Genomic DNA, 16,480 nt, shown 5'->3' with positions numbered 1-16,480 from the left:
GCTGCACTTCCCGTATTGGCCACTAGAGGATACTGTGCTACGCAGCAGAGAAGTGGGCGGTAGGGGAGGAAGATGCGCGTGGCTGTCTACATCTTCATAATAGGTCTATATGCTTAAAAAATTCATAAAAAATTATGAAGAAAACCACGTACAGACAACCCATGAGATGAGAATTTCATATATTGCTGCTTTTTATAGGTGGACGCCACCCCCAATTATTGGACGCCGCCCATTATTGAAACCCCCAAGTTTCAATAATGGGCAGCGTTTCGCGTGACTGCAGGAAACCGTTCTGAAAGTTATGAATGGCATGAGGTTGCGCACGCACAGCAGTACACAAAACTAACAAGACATCAAAAACTAAACACTCAACCGTCAAAATACTGTGTAGTCTACGCTTGTAGGCTATTCGAGAGTCTCCCCGAAGGTTTGCAAGTTTCAGAGACCTGAAGGCAAAGCGTTCACCCAGAATGTGATGACGTATGACAATCTGCAGCCCGGAGACGGTCTTATCTGAAGAATTTAGTTTTTTTAAGTCACGTAGGCTATTCTTGCGCACCTGCGTAGCCAGTGTATGCCAGTGCATCTGTGTTTGCTATCGAAGGTACCAAATGCCACCAAAAGAAGTGAGAAGAGCAGGTATATTATTTGAATCATTAAACTGTCCACGTGAAAGTAATTTGGAAATGCCGGCATTTGTCTTGGGCAGTGGTGGTTTTCACGGTGGATTATAATTGACTGGTTTTCCTTCGCTTCTAATACACACTGGTGGACGAGAGGATTGTCGCGCTTCACACTGCAGCTTGCAGCACGCGCAGGCAGTTTTCTGTGCCACATTCAACTCGTAGTCATCTCTTGTGAAAGATGTCACCCAAATTACTGGCGTGTCTTTTACTTCTTTCAGTGTTAAATGCATGGTAAGTGGGGCATCTTTGTTTTAATTATGTGGTTGTAGTGCTGCGTGAGGGCAGATTCAGTCATTAATTCATTCATATACCTGTAAATGGTACCTACCTTGTTTAAATTTGTTCCAAAATTCCAAACATGAGTTATTCTCTTCCTTTATTTAGCTTATAGCTTACACTGCTCCTTAAACTTAACAATACAACGATTCTTAAGTTGTTTTTAAGACTTGTTATTGAGGTAATATGATTAGAACATTATCTGTCATATTATTTTACATAAACATCTGAGCCCATTTATCTATTTATGGGTCTTTTGTAAGTGTTAAGATTTATCGGATGCGTATTATTTTTTAAGGTGATACATTTTACGTGTTGGCAAAGCTATGATTTATGGCAAGCAATGTCTGTTGCAGACTGTTGTCTGAAAGGGCCCATAACACACAGTTCACTAACACTCAGCTAGTTCTATTCTTCAGCCTTCAAATGTTATAGCTTATGGTCCCCCTAAATTTAGTCATAGGCCTATAAACGTGTATTTTCCATAAACTCTGTAGACTCTAATAGACTCTCTTATAGTTAATAGGCTTATCCATTGAGAGGCCAATGGGGATTTGAAACACTATTATACCATATTATTTTCTCACATCCCAGCTGTTTATGTTGTGAAGTGTTAATATGGGACTGTGTACACTAATTGCTCATGCATGTGATGATGGTTAAATCACAACGATTGTGCAGCTTTCTAAAAAAAAAACTACTCTTATCGCAGTTCTGAAACAACCGAATACGACGAAGAATACGAGGATGTTACTGTGAACCAAATGTTGGCCCCCAAAACTCAAGAAAACGACGCAACGCAAATTCTGAACAACTTACTGAAGGAATATGACAAGAAACTACGGCCAGATATTGGAGGTAGGTCTCTTTCTTACAAGGTGCGCTCCAGTCTTCTCATGCTGACGTGCTGTGTATGATTCCATATCCATAAAAGGAAGGGGACAGCTTGTTATACGATTCCCACCACTCACCTCACTAATGCAAAAAGTCATAATAATATTAATATTATCGGGGAACATATAATCAAAAACTGTTAGTGTTTATTTGACTTTTGTACACGCAGGTGTGTGTGTGTGTGTGTTTGCGTGCGCCTTTGTGTGTGTGTTTGCGTGCGCCTTTGTGTGTGTGTTTGCGTGCAGTTTACTCGGGTACAGCTAATTAAGCCGTCTCGGAAGGAGTAAATTATATTACTAGTCGTGAGATTTCAATGAGAACATATCCGTTCAAATTACAGTACAGCTCGTTGACAGTGTGGCAGTGGTTGGGAATTGAAAATGCTGTAATTAGGCTGGCATTCACAAAATACCAATTTATCTGGGGATCTACAAGAAATTGATTTTGCATTATGTCATTTTTTTAAATAAAGAATTGGACTGCTTTAATGGTTTTGCTGGATGCTGCTAGCATGTAACTAAAGCCATTTGACTAGTGCTAAACAGGTGTTTTACCCCCCCCCCTCCCATCCCTGCAGCCCCAGGCCCTCACCCCACCTCCCCTATTTAGACATCTGTGGACATACTCTTGTTAAATTATACAAGACAAACATGTCCCACCCACAGGTTGTCCAGCCCATTGGCAGGAGACAGAGTTAGCATCCTAGAGTAACCATGTAACAGACAGAAAGTGATATTGATTGCCAGCCTTGTCCCCAGTTGCTTCTGTGATTGTTTTGGCCTTCCAGCATTCCTCGGCTACGAGTCAAAATCCTTTTCAGGTCTTTCAGCAAAGGTTCTAGATGTGTGTCGCCCTGTTGTGTTCTGTGAGCAGGTCTTAGCTGGGCGCGGGTGTGAGGCTCCAGGCTTCTCACGTAGAGAGTTCACGCATGCAGCTCTCTCTCTCTCCCAGCAGGAAGTAGTCTGCTCTCGGCTTCCTGCAGTCCCACAGTCGATGAGTGGCTTTGAGATGGAGAGCTGGTTTGTGATTTTTATCTCATGGCTCCCTCATGGCCATTCATATTCAAAGACAATTTTGACATATTGGTTTACTGTATGTGTCAACATAATGGCATGACATGGCATGGCATTGACACTGTACATCTATTGTGTACTCCCCCTGGATATATTATCAATATATTTCCTATTTTTATGCGGATAATTCTGATATTTTCAATGACTTATATTGACGACTTGTGTTGACGTCATGTTGCTGAAGTGTGGTTGTGGTCGCCCAGTGCCTCATACTGGGATAATAAACATTGTGACCTTTTCCATAAGCTACTTACAGGACTGTTTCACATTCTCTCTCTCCCTCTCACTCTCTTTCTTTTTACCACTCTCTCTTTTTCTCTCTCTCTCTTGCTAACCCTGTATATTTTTCCAATCTCTGTTGCTCACTCTCTCTCTCACACACACACACTCTCTCTCTCTCTCTCTCTCTCTCTCTCTCTCTCTCTCTCTCTCTCTCTCTCTCTCTCTCTCTTTCACATTGCAGTAGGTACATTGATGAAGCATCTACAGTACGGTGTAAATCTCACGTCTGTTTTTCTCCTGGTTGTTCGGCCCCCAGTCAGCGCCCCGTCCTTGAGACAAACGGCTAAACAAGAGACCAGAGTTATTTTGAAGAAGAAGAAAACAGATGGGAAGCAGCCAATTAGACTCGATTTGAATCTACAGCCCTGCGGTTAGGAGCCTCGGTTAGCCAGACATTCGCTTGTGGTCTTTGTCCCTCGTCTGAGATGCTGCATCTGAACCATATTCTCTCAGGCATTTAATGAACTTGACTTCTGGAAAGCGTTCCATGGCCTCCGACTACTAACCCATAATGGCTTTGCGATGCTGAAATATAGAGAGATCACCTGTGTGGAAATGACTGCGAGCCAGCTCGGCAAATTGGACCCGCGATATTAGCACTGTCCTGTTTTGTCAGTGGTAATCGGCTGCTATAATTCCCCTCATTATGGCTTAGAGTTCCACTGCTGAGCCGTGCGCTGCAATTACCTGGCCTCTCTCTTACCAGTTCTTCACGTAAAGACATTGAGGTATGCCGTTTTGCAATGTGTTAGGCTGCAGCACTTAAGACTTTCTGCTGTGGTTTCTTTGTGCGGGGATGGTTGTGTAAGTGTACTTCCAGTCAACACTGATCTGATAGAGGTGCCTGCCCAAACGATGATCTCCTCAATCGAAAACGCAGCGCACATCGAATTTGTATAGCTCGGATCAATTACAATCCACAGAACAAAATGGGGTCTGAAACAATACAACAGACTCCATTTTAGATTTAAAAAACGGGTTTCGGTGTAACGCCTGTCCAGGATTGAACTGAATATTTTCATGGAGGTTTTGGAGAATTAAGAATGACATGAATGTAGTCACATGATGGACTGCTCTCTTGTCAAATCAAAACGAGTCAGCAAACGGATATTACAGTTGGCTAAGATCAAACTGGCCCTCCTTGTTCCTCCGCCAGGAGACACGTACAGAGGATGACCTTGCAGATACAGATGAAGAAGAGCTAAATCCTCCAGGAACTCCGGCTGCCGTTCTAAAAAGAAAGCGGCTCGCCAAATGTGAGCTGTTGAACTGACGGCAAATTTGAGTCTGAGGAGGGGGAATCATCGCTGTGACCTCATTTTCCCTGGGAACATAATTATTTGAATGGCGCTAAATGCTTCGTCTCCAACCAAGACCTGGAGATGTAGGGTGGTGGAGATTAAGGGGCCAACACCTCACCCCAGGTAGGTGAGGTGTTGGAGGAGGACGGGCAGGCAGGCTTTGTCTCTGGGGGGTGGGGCCACGACAGGAGACAGACAGTGGCTCCTCGCTTACAGTGACTCGACTTATGTCGGTGACACCTTCGGTTGCCGTGACGCCGTTGTCATTGTGTCCCGATTGTGTCAGCTTCCGTCGGGGCTGACGGGGGGGGGGAACCCTCCAACCCTCCCATCTAGGTCAGCCTCCCCGGCTCTGCTACGTGCCACGCATGCCGACGAGATGGCATCGTTACCCGGACGGCGGGAGGACTCGGGAGAAACCTGAGCCGGACGAGCTAACCGCCTGTGACACCGGACGCATTGGAATTTAAGAAGCGGACACCGGGAATCAGTCCCAGTTTGCCTCAAGCGAAGGGCTGCGCCAGGCGAGTGACATGGGGGAGTCTGGGGTGTCGGAGTGGATCTGTAGGCCGGAGGTCTGAGTGGAGGGGGTGACACTGTTCTCTGATTGGCTAGTAGGTGGACTCTCTCTCTCTCTTTCTGTCTGTCTGGACGACTGCTCGCTATGGCCTCTGCCATGCCTCTAACCTGGGATATGAGAGTGGAGGTAGAGAAAGGAGGAGGAGTAGAGGAGAGGGAGGGTATGAGAGAAAGAGGGAGGAAATGCACATCTTTAGGATTTGTGGGTTTGTGCTGTGTGTGTGTATGTACAGCATGAGGGAGGGAAAATACTCCAGCCCTCCACCCCATTCCAGGCACATTAAATAGGTTCCCTCTCCGTCTCTCTATCTCTGTCTCATTTTTCCTCTCCCTATCGCCTGTCAGGGTGTATTCAAGCCTGTTCATCTCTGACAGAGGGGAGAGCGCCTACTGTGAGTGCGTTAACCTCACATAGAACAAGGGTCTCCATGGCAGAACAGTCTGTTGCTTTTACCAATCAAATGTGAGGCAGGGAGGTGTGGTATTGATTCAGAAATCACATGAGAGCCAGGCAGAAATGGTGCACATTGCTTCAATGAATACTGCATGTACAGTAATATACTTTGGTGAAACTCCCTATCTCTAGTGTTTATGTTTATTTAATGAGTTTTACTGCATTGCACTACCCCACACACTGCTGAGGTTTCCATTTAATGTTATGGCTCTCCACATACGAGCTAACTGCAGACTCTCTCAGAGACTGTACATCAGCAAAGTTTTTCGTGAGTGAAAATGTAAAAAAATAAATATATGAATAACTTTACCTTTTTTTTTCTTTCTAAGAACAGTTTTTATTGTTGACTGATAATAATAATAGACTTTATTTATAAAACACATTAATAATAATAATAATAAGACTATATATATAGCACATTTCATACAAGAATTGCAGCTCAAGGTGCTTTACATAAAATCAATAAAACAATAATACAAGAAAATAAAACCCTTCTGAAGCTGCAGTTTTTGCGATATCTCGAGCCACAGTCTTTGTGGTATCTGATGATGATTGCAACAAATCCTTATTGTATCCCGTGTTGACTGACATGAGAGATCACACTACGTAAGGCTGAAATTGAGTGGATTCACGATCATGGCTGATGGTAAGCGATGATAGATGCATGTTTATTCCTACAGGCACAATAAGACCCAAATGATACCGTAATGACCATATCGCAAATTGGGAAGCATAGGTCTGTTCGTGCTTGCCCCTCCATAATGAGAGCAACAGCAACTTGAACCCCACGGACCGTTTTTCTGGCTCAGCTAATGCATCTCTCTCTGTCTCTCTCAGACTCACCAGCAGCAGGTCGAAGTCTGTTACTGATTGCTTCGACCTATCGAACAACCCCTTTTTGCACCTTCGCCTCAGACACATCTCCGCTTTACTTCTCACTCGCCCTGAGCTCACAGCAGCCACAAAGCGAGGGCTTAAAGTACATTTTCAGACACCTTTCGCCCATGCGGGGTTTGTGTATTGGACTCTCAAGCCTTGTTAAGGACACACAGGCCCGTCACCAGGACGACCGTCCGCTCATTTTAATGTCCCAATGACAGAACGTGAGACTCGTAGCTCAACTCCTCGGAGAAACCTGCGAGAGTCCTCTCTACCACCTGGCCCAAGTGTCACCTCACCTCTCCTTCCTTCTTCCCCTTTTCTCATCTTCCCCTCCCCCTCCCCCTCTCCCTCCTTCCTCCATCTGTCTGGTCCCCTTCATCCTCTCTCCTTTTCCCTTAACTCTCCTCCCCTTCCCTCTCTCCTCTCTTCCCCTCCCTACCCCCGCCCCTGTCCTCCCCTCCCTCCCCTCCTCTTCTCCCCTTCCTGCCTCCCCTCTCTCCTTTCCCCTCATTCCTCTCCTCCCATCTCTCCCTCCCCTCTCTCCTTTCCCCTCCGTCCTCTCCTCCCATCTCTCCCTCCCTCCCCTCTCTCCTTTCCCCTCCCTCCTCTCCTCCCATCCCCTGCCTCCCCTTCTCCTCCTTTCCCCTCCCTCTCCTCCTCCCATCTCTCCCTCCCTCCCCTCTCTCCTTTCCCCTCCCTCTCCTCCTCTCTCTCCAAGTCTGACATGATAGGCTTGGCACAGCCAGCCAGGAGAAGGAGGTCTGTTCTGCTTTTTGAATATTTCACAACCCCTGGCATTTTATGCAGTAATGAGCCTAGACAATGAGGAGAGCGAGGGGAGGGGAGACATATAATGGAGATGAGAGAGAGAGAGAGAGAGGATGAGAGAGGAGTGTATGGAGGGAAAGGGAGAAAGGGAGACACGGTGGCATTAATCCCTGTGCTCTGCTACAGTGTTAGAAGACACTAGGGAGGAACAGGGAAGACTCTTTCTCCTCCACAGTGAAAGTGTGTGGGTGAGGTCTCCTAAAGCACAGGTCTGACTGCTTGCCAAAGGTGTGAAGTCTGTGCTGTGGGCAGCACTCTACACCTCACCTTGTGCCTCCCAAGTAATTGGTTACAGGGAATTATCAGAAGTCAAACAAGGAGGATTTCGTCAGACTTAAAGAGGTGCTGGGCGAAAAGCAGTGGGAAGTTCTAAGCCCACAAAGGATAACACTCAGGCCAGGCGGATTGATCGTGATCAAGCCTGTTTGAGGTCGAACCGAATCGAAGCTTTAAATCCTTGGAAAACAGACCGATTTAGAGCCTGCTCAGCGCGGCGCAGACTCGGGGGAAATGAGCGGCTGCGGAGAGTGCCTCTGTGGTCTCTGTTGTCTGAATCAGACCTGCTGTTTTCTGCTCTCTGTTTCAGCTGGCTGACACAAATGAAGCGCATGTGTCTCCGCCCCCCCTCCCTGCCCCCCCCCCCCCCCCCCCGCGCTGTAGCTGGTATCAGACGTTCCACAGCCATCCTCCACACCCCTGTGCATCTCATCCACTGATGAGGTTGACCCTCCCCACCGCCCTCCCCACCCCCCCTAAAAATAAATAAATAAAGAAGTTAAAAAGAAAGCAAAAAACAAGCCCCCCACAAAAATCATCTTGATATGCTTCTGCTTCAGTTCAGGATCAGTCTCGGGAGATGACGAGCGAATGTGACAAGGACACGGCTAATTAGCTCCATACGAATAAGGGAAAGATTCGCCCCTCGGCCACACGCTCCGCGTCACCATATGGCTGTCTGTGTACGAGACAACCACACCAACGAGTCAGACTCTCGTCGTCGTCCCCCCCCCCCCCCTTGCTCCTCTCTAGGAGCTAGTGGGGTCTCGTTTATCAAGGCCCGGCCTCTCCACAGACCCAGATAGAGATGATCTAGCGGCCTGTTTATCATCGGCGCGGCCCACCCTAATGGAAGAGGCGTCTCATGGCAGTCGCGGCCTCGCCGACGCGGTCATGCTGACAGGGCGATGGCGGATGCGTCACAGATGGGATGCCGTTCGGCCGCGGAGGATCCCGCTCCCACGCGCCCCCAGAGCCGTGCGAAAACCCTGTCGCTCTGTTTTTTGGGAGTCAGACGTTTCCCTGACGACTCAAGTCCGTCTTGGAAGAAGCGCTATTCTAACATCGGCTGTGGATCTTCTCTTCGCAGGACATTTGTGAGAAGAATATTTTGAAACGTGGTTGTAAACGAGTGATGATGGTGGTCCTAGACCCTCAGTAAGTCTATCAGGATACCCTCAAATAATGTGTTGTTTTTGTTGGGGGAGTCCCACTAAATCGGGAGACCCAACTGAATTTCAAGAGTGAATAATCCGGTTGGTTAATCTTAAATTATCGTGCAAAATGTTCACATTCCGAACATAAGATTTCGTAACGATAAAAAGTGAAAAAAGATGTGTCTCCTGAAGGAATTCTTGCCTTGCACTCATCCCATCCTGCTGTCCTTTCTCCAACGGCAGCCAAGAGCAGTGTTCTGCCACATCGACTGCACCCGGGGGCCAAATCCAAGTGCTCACCCATGTCCTAGCCAGGGGCAGAGGAGTGATCTGTTCTGCTGCATATTTTAGGAATACCCATGTCAGTTGACACTCCCTTAGAGATGGCCTGAAGACAGAGGCCGTTTGTACTGTTTTAAATGGGTGCAAAACAGCCAGTGTGGGATCCAGAAGGAGCCACGAACCAGGGAGTGGGCACCGTGGAATCAATGAAGATGTCCTTCGTGTCTGGAGATAGAGAGCCCTCTCTGTGCCTTTTTTAAATCCCTCTCCCAGCAGTGAGGACTGCTGGGAGAGGGATGAGGCCAGGAGAGGGATGAGGCTTCCAGGATGCCCTAGCTGAGTCAGGGCCTCGTCACGTCGCTCTGGGGCATCTGTAAGAGAACCCTGGTAGCGTCCTCCGGTACCACAGAGGTTCTGTCTCTCCTCACCTCTGTCCCTCCTGTCAGTTTACCCTTCATCTTCCCTCATTTACCCTCCTATAGCTCCTCTTCTCCTCTCCCAGTCCCTCCTCCCTCCTTCTCCTGGCTCCTCCCCTCTTCTCTCCTAACCACTGGATGATGACACCAGTCTGGAGCCGCAGGCAGGGCCTTCCAGGGCACGTGGGGGCCGACAGCGTCAAGCCCGTGATGGGGAGCGCGTCTCTCTGACCCCTGTCGGGTTTGCGCCGCGCTTTGAACAGTTTGTCCTCCACCTCCCTCCGACGACTCTGTCGAAGCGCTTTACGGGGGCGAGCGGACGACCCCCTCATTACCCTCCGGTCGACAGGCCTGCGTTTGGAGGGGCTTTTAATGGATGTTTATGAGATGCGTCGTGGTCATTATTGGTCCGCTGATGCTGAATTAATTAGCGTTCCCATCGTGTCTGACCACGGAATGTTGATGTGCCGTTCCCTCTGAGGGGAGGGGAACTGAGGTTGGTGAAGGGGAGGAGAGGGGAGGGGAACCGAGGTCGATGGAGGGGAAGGGAGGAGAGGTGAGAGCTGAGGAGGGAGCAGAGAGGAGCAGTGGTCAGGGTCGGCCAGCAGGGTGGGTTTGTTTTATAATTAGTTTCTTGTTACGACGCGTGTGTGAGTCAAACCCCTCCTGCAGCAAGCCCTCCAGAGGTCACCTGACACACAAGAAATAAACTGCAGCTGCTGGCTCTGCACACTGATAAACAGAATACAAATCGCAACAATACAAATCACAACAATGACTCCCAAAGGCCAGTGGCACCACTGTGTGTGTTACCGAGGGGAGGAAACATTAGCTTTGGCCTTCCAGTTTAGCTGCTTCACATAAGAATTCCAGTTTAGCTGCTTCACATAAGAATTCCAGTTTAGCTGCTTCATATAAGAATTCCAGTTTACAGGCGATGGCTTTGTTCTTTTTGTTGACAAGCGCAGGCACAAAGAAAATTGCATGTTTTGTTCATCGCTGTAGTTCTACACAAGTATGCGCTGTGATGTCTGTGTGTAGAAGCATCAGAGGGACTCGTGTACTACATCTCCCAGAATGCCATTTGTTTTACCCGGCACCAGGACTAGCAGATGGGGGGTGGGGGGGATTTAATTGGCCGAGACGTGAAACCTCTATGGGCCGGTAATGCGCCATGATGGAGGAGCACTTTGCCACGCTGGCGTGAGTTGTTTATTTCTGCCGTCCCATGTCAAGACGCCTGCGTTATAGATTTCAAAGATTGGGCCTTTAAACTGCGTTAGAAGCTGAGCATGAAATCCCGCGTATGAATTGTTTATGACACGTTGTTCAATAATTTGACAGCGGAGGAGGAGGAAACCCCTGTGAGGCCTTCTGGGAACATACAATAGACGACTGGGTCTGGTTACAGGGGAGGTTTGAGGCTGGGGTTTAGTCTGGAAGGCCGGGAAGTGAGGTAGACCCTGGGTTAGAGGCTGGGTTCTGGTCTGTGAGGCTGGAAGGTGAGGTAGAACCTGGGGTAGAGGCTGAGTTTTATTCTGTGGGGCTGTAAAGCGTGATAGAGGCTGGCTATGAGGCTGAGTATTTGAGGCTGTGTCTTTGAGGCTGTTGAAGAGCCGGCTAGAGGCTGACGTTAAAGGCTGAGTCAGGAAGGCTACAGCCGTCATACGAGGTCTGTGTGGACTGTCGAGGCTAGGGTAGAAAGCCCTGGAGCTGTGTAGAGGCTTGCTGAGAGGCTGGAGGCCTGGACACCTGGCAGACCCCTCCACACACCCCCCCCGCCCTTCTCTGCCCACCTGCCTGCCATCACCTAGTGATTAATGTCCCAGGGCCAGACTGCCTGGCCCAGCCCCACCGGCCCCATCTCCCAGCCATCTCCAGGGGAACCAAGTCTGAACACAGATCAAAACGGCATTACGCACACGGAGCAACACAACAGAAGCAGAAGAAGTTTCTTCCATTTTGCCTCACGCCAGCCAGCTAGCCAGCCTCACCCTGCCCCTGCTCCGGGGCGAGGACAGGGAGATCCAGGCTGCTCACAGGCCTCGTCCCCCAGCTCCGGGCTGGGTTTGGCTGGAGCGAGAAGAGAGGTGTGAAAACTCTGTAAGTGATCCTGAGGTGGGATGACACCGCTGCTGGAAGCAGAGAGAAATCAGAAATTGTCCTGAGTTTTTTTTTTTTTTTTTTTTGGGGGGGGGGGGGGGGGGGGGGATCGGTGGAAGCAGCCTAACAACCACACTAAAACAAGCGACAAAGTGAGAGGAATCCTGGCCCTGGACGAAGTTGTTTTTGTCTATTCAGCCTTGAAGTTTGGGCATGTGGTGAATGTTGTAACCACAGCATAATCCACCTCTCTCCCCTCGCGGGAACGCTCCCGTGGGACTCGTTCAGGGTCAATTTTATGACTACTGCAAATGTTTCTCCATTATAGCATATGAAAGGGAAAAAAAAGTGGTTATTGCCATTCATTACAAGTACCTAACGTGAGCACATCTACAGTCCGGCTAACAGGGTGGGATGTTCCAGATAAGCACTTTTTTTTATGTCCCCTCTGATCGAAAATGAGCTGCATCCAAATACGCTCACTGCATCTCTCTTTCTCCATATCAGTAACTCTCTACCTCTCAACGATTCATACACCAAGCGTCCGTATTAACAGGAAGCACATTAAGGCCTATCGACGTCGCTGACGCTCTCCGGGTTTTAGCTCGACTGTGCTTTTATACATAAAGATTATCTATAATGAGGCACCGTGCTGAGGAACGTGCTTGTGTTCTCGCTTCCGGTTGCTTCAGATGGACTTTTCCTAACTGCTGTTTACTGGAAGCGACACGGCAGGTGGATCTGGGTGGATATTAACAGAGTTTTAAGTGGAATCCGAGCAGTTGTTTCACTTCTTCTTGGGCTAACTGGGTCATCATGGTGGACGTCAGCAGCAGGCCGTAACCATGTGTGAGGTCCCTTCGATTCGGACCTCGTTAAAATGAGCGCACGCAACTTGTTTATTTCAATATTGCCCTGCTGCAATTGTCCCAGAGCTATGATAGACAACTTCTGTTGTCGGACCTCGCTACAACTCAGACGCTGGTCGTGGCCCGGTCAGAAGACGGATGTCAGGAGGACTGCAGGTCAGTCTCCTCCACAGCTTCCTCCTCTGGCTGTGAAGTGACCGGCTCACTGGGACTGGTCGGTCTGAAGTCAGTTTGCCTGACTGTCCCTGACGGTTGTTGAGTTGTAATAAACTCCCCATGTCGCAGTCTGAGGCTAATGACAGTGTCAAGCAAGGGGGTGGGGGTTGAGGGAACCTGCTTTTTAAGACTGATCAGGTCTCAACACAGTGAGACCCCTCTGGCTCCAGTCAGGATGGGGGGGGGGGGGAAGAGCTTGCTGCCCTGCCTCACAAACCCTTCCCAGAAGCCCTCACACCCTCCCGCTCGCAATTTCCGACTGCATAGACGTACCATCGTTATGATTTTATTTTTTATTTTTTTGCGCAGGCACAAAATGTGCCCGTGGATTCTTTTGGTCTCGCAGCTCAAAGGGACAGCAGAATTTGTCTGAAATGTTCGTGATGCATACAGAGTCTGCAGATGAAAGTGGCGGGCTGAGAGGCTGCATCGAACCCTCCTTCCTGCAGGCCTCTCTGGCTTCCATGGCGACCATTGTGGCCCGGCATTTCAATGCCGCTATTCAGCGAGAATTTTGAAAGAAGTCCTGCATTACCACTAAGGGTAACGCAGCATCCTTCCTGTAACAGGCCTCATCGCTGGCAAAACTTAGTGACGCTTTGATGACAGGCTGTTGTCTCTGCCTTCTTGGGGCATCTTAGACATTGTATCTTAGATGTGTTTAGGTTGTGGTTTTGATTTAATTGTTTCTTTAGTTTTAACACCCACGCCATTTCCATTCACTGCCAATCGAAAGCCCCTCAAAAAATAGGTAAAGCTTCCTAGATTGTTTCGACGTGGGCTCAAGACTATCATTCAGCGTAAACATCAGAACCGGTTAACGGACATGATGAGTGGATGACGTTAGCACGACGCACCCCCCTTGATTGCGATGATTGCAGTAAGACCTCACTCTTATTAGAACCAACCTCTGGTAATGAGATGAAGGACGCCTGGTGGTTACAAGGGCCACGTCCAGATGGTGCAGAGCCACTAGGCTACTGCGCCCAATCACAAGCTCTGACAGATAGAGCAGGTGCTCCACTCAGGTAGGCAGAGATCCAGCGCGCGGTGAAAGGTGAGAGTTGTTCAACAGAGAGTCAATGGCACAGTGCGATCCTAGTAAGAAATCTTTTTTTTTACGTTAATATGGAAAGATATCCCAGATGTGAGATTGTGATGTGTGTTCTTTTCAATTTTCATACGCTTTGCAGTGGAAAAACCCCAGCATGAGCTGTTGAGATAGGTGAGCCATGGCCACTGAGTAGCATGAAAATAAATATGGAAAAAACATTGGTGTTTTCTTTCAAATGCAGTGCGATGAACAGCCCCAGTTGGAGGAAAGCAGATAAGTCTCTAACGACTGTGAATAAAAAGTACTCCCTTTTTTAAAGGGAGTATGGGAACAGGGTGTCTGTGAACCATTATGCAAAACAGATTGTGTTTTAACAAAAACATTTTCTTGAGGCTCCTCAGACATAATCCATTGTCAAATATTCATTATAGATAGCTTCACGGAGTCTGGACATGTCTGCAACAGTATTACTGTCCCTGAGAATTATAGCAGGAGCATTACTGTTGAGTATTGCGTATTATTATGATAGTATTATGGTTCCAGGGTGTTGTAGCAGTAGTTTGACGGTGCCTAATTTTCTCCTCTCTGAGACTGCTGTGAGCTAGGGCGAAATAGTCAATCACACATTGGGGGGGACAGCTGGGGGACTTTCTATACTGGATATTTACCATCCATAAATATTTGGCAAATGTCTGTCTGATTTCGCGCTCCTAACTCACTAATTGACGGTGCACAAGAGTACAGGTATAGGGAAAACATGACGTGGATTTGAGGAGAAATAGGTTTCGTTAACGTATAGTGTAAGGCAAGTCGAATGGATTTGGGAAATGGACCGGCCGGGATTTGATATTTTCGGAGCTGGAAAAAAAGACATACTAGCAGTCACATCGATGTTGCCCGCATGATCATACAGTATGATCAAATATTGGGGGGACGTGTCCCCCTGTCCCCCCATAGAATTACGCCTCTGGCTGTGAGACGGCACCTCTTACACTTGTGCTTCTCGTGCTCATCATCCACCTCATCCGCCCCGCGTGTGATCGTATCGTCGCGTGTCCACCTGTGCCTCTGATCGCGAAGCAGCGGCAGGCGTCCGTCATAACGGGACGGGACGTTCGGGCCGGCGCTAAACGACGAGACGAGTCGTTTAGCCGTTGGGATGAGCGGTCGGGGAAAACACGGCGGCGTGGGTTCTCACCGCTCCGTACGACCGCAGGCTTGGGCGAGGGCTTCCTCGTTCCACGCGAACTGGTCTGGGGTCACGGACTCGTATTTAACGAGCCGCTCTGTGATAGCGAGAAGCAGGCACATGTCGTCCGATAGGGCGCGTGATTCAGGTCGGGTTTAGGTGGAGTCCGGTGGGCGTAGGTGAAGCCCTCTGTGACATTGCTCGTAAAAAAGGCTGTGCTAATAAAATGTGATTCGATGTGACGTTGACCATGATTCCCCTGTTCCTCCGCAGTTAAACCGACCATCATCGACGTGGACATTTATGTGAACAGCATCGGACCGGTGTCCTCCATCAACATGGTAGGTGAATTAATGTTGTTGTGCCAATACCAATGTTATGTTGTATGAGCAGGGCTGTGTGGACTGTACACTTGTGGATAGCTTTCCCAAGCAGGCACACAGGAACAATAACACACACTGACACTCTCTCACACACACACACACACACATTAAAACTCTCTCTTGGATTCCGCTGTGGAGGCGTGGACCAGTGTTTGTACGTTGACCGCCGAGCCGGAAGCCTCCATTGTTGCGTGATGATTTGTAGCTTTCAGTCACAGCTCACAGCGGACCTGGGAGGTGTAAAAGTCATCTTGAGTTCCTTAGGGAGAGGAGGATAACTAGGAGGGAGGGGGAAAGTGAGAGATCAGAGTGGGGGGAAGGGGGAGCTTAGTTGCGGATAATAGAAGGTGGGAGGGAGGGAGAGAGAACAGGGGAGTGCGGGAGGGAGGGAGGGAAACAGTGTTCGAAGTGGAAAACCTGCTCAAACCGGAGGTGGAGAGAGGAGTGGATAGAAAAGTACAAAGTTGAAAGCAGAGAATCCATGAGACGGACATGCAAGGGCTTTAGGGCGTTGAGAGTTTCCCAGAACAGAGGAAGAAGACGGCCCGTGTTTAGAAGGCTGTTGGATGGGGATTGGGGTTAGGACCCTTGTGTGTGTGTGTGTGTGTGGCAGGGGGAATGCTGGTAGATTTGAGTTTGGAGAGAGGGATATGTGCAGTGTAAAAGACTGCTGAGCCAAACAAAAACCGAAACATTTCCTCTGAGATCGTGGGAGAGCAGAGGTCCTCTCTTCCGCCTCAACAGACGAAGCAAGCTCTGCCTTTCTGAGGAGGCAAAGCCCAAATAATGAGGTAACTATCTGAACCAGCAGGCCTTATCTGCTAATTAACTACTAAAGAGAGCATTTCATCCACCTCCTTTAATTCCGCAGGAACAGGGTAAAGCGAGGCATGAAATGCGCTCCAAACCTGATTCGTGAGAGGTTTCAAGGTCATGATGAGTAGGGCCAGGTGAGGTTGACTTGGTGACGCCATGTCTAATTCTGGAGATTCCAAACACTGGTGATTACCAGCACTGTGTGGGGTTGATTGACATGTGCTTGTGCAATCTGCAGGCTCCTGTGAGCGCATGCTTCAAGAAGCATCAACAGTGATCGCGAGCCTATTGAGCTTCATCGAGCAGGGTTTCAACTACAGCCCACTTGATCCAATTTAGAAATCAATTGAACAATCTTATTAATTTCAGTTTATTGCCTCAGTCTTATGAACTGTCAGAGTAATAAAATAAAAAAACACATATAGCTTTTACATCTCAAAATTGCTCCCAGACTGTTATAGTAT

General features: G+C 48.5%; 1 protein-coding gene across 5 annotated transcripts in view; it reads left to right on the top strand.

Moving 5' to 3' along the window:
- Positions 1–298: 298 nt before the first annotated feature.
- LOC134011236 (gamma-aminobutyric acid receptor subunit gamma-3) overlaps positions 299–16,480 on the top strand; it is a 58,314-nt gene continuing 42,132 nt past the window's right edge. For 4 of the 5 annotated variants that reach the window (XM_062450775.1, XM_062450774.1, XM_062450772.1 and 1 more), the window contains exons 1-3: positions 299–639; positions 1,675–1,820; positions 15,091–15,158. In XM_062450775.1, the coding sequence (XP_062306759.1) occupies positions 575–639; positions 1,675–1,820; positions 15,091–15,158 (279 nt within the window). In that variant the 5' untranslated portion in view covers positions 299–574. Of the gene's footprint in view, positions 918–1,674; positions 1,821–15,090; positions 15,159–16,480 lie in introns of all 5 variants that reach the window. The other variant, XM_062450773.1, reaches the window with a different exon arrangement.

The sequence above is a fragment of the Osmerus eperlanus genome, chromosome 24 (genome assembly GCF_963692335.1).
Source record: "Osmerus eperlanus chromosome 24, fOsmEpe2.1, whole genome shotgun sequence".
Taxonomy (NCBI): Eukaryota; Metazoa; Chordata; class Actinopteri; order Osmeriformes; family Osmeridae; genus Osmerus; species Osmerus eperlanus.
The sequence above is the reverse complement of the archived record's forward strand: the minus strand, read 5'-3'. Positions and strand labels throughout refer to the sequence as shown.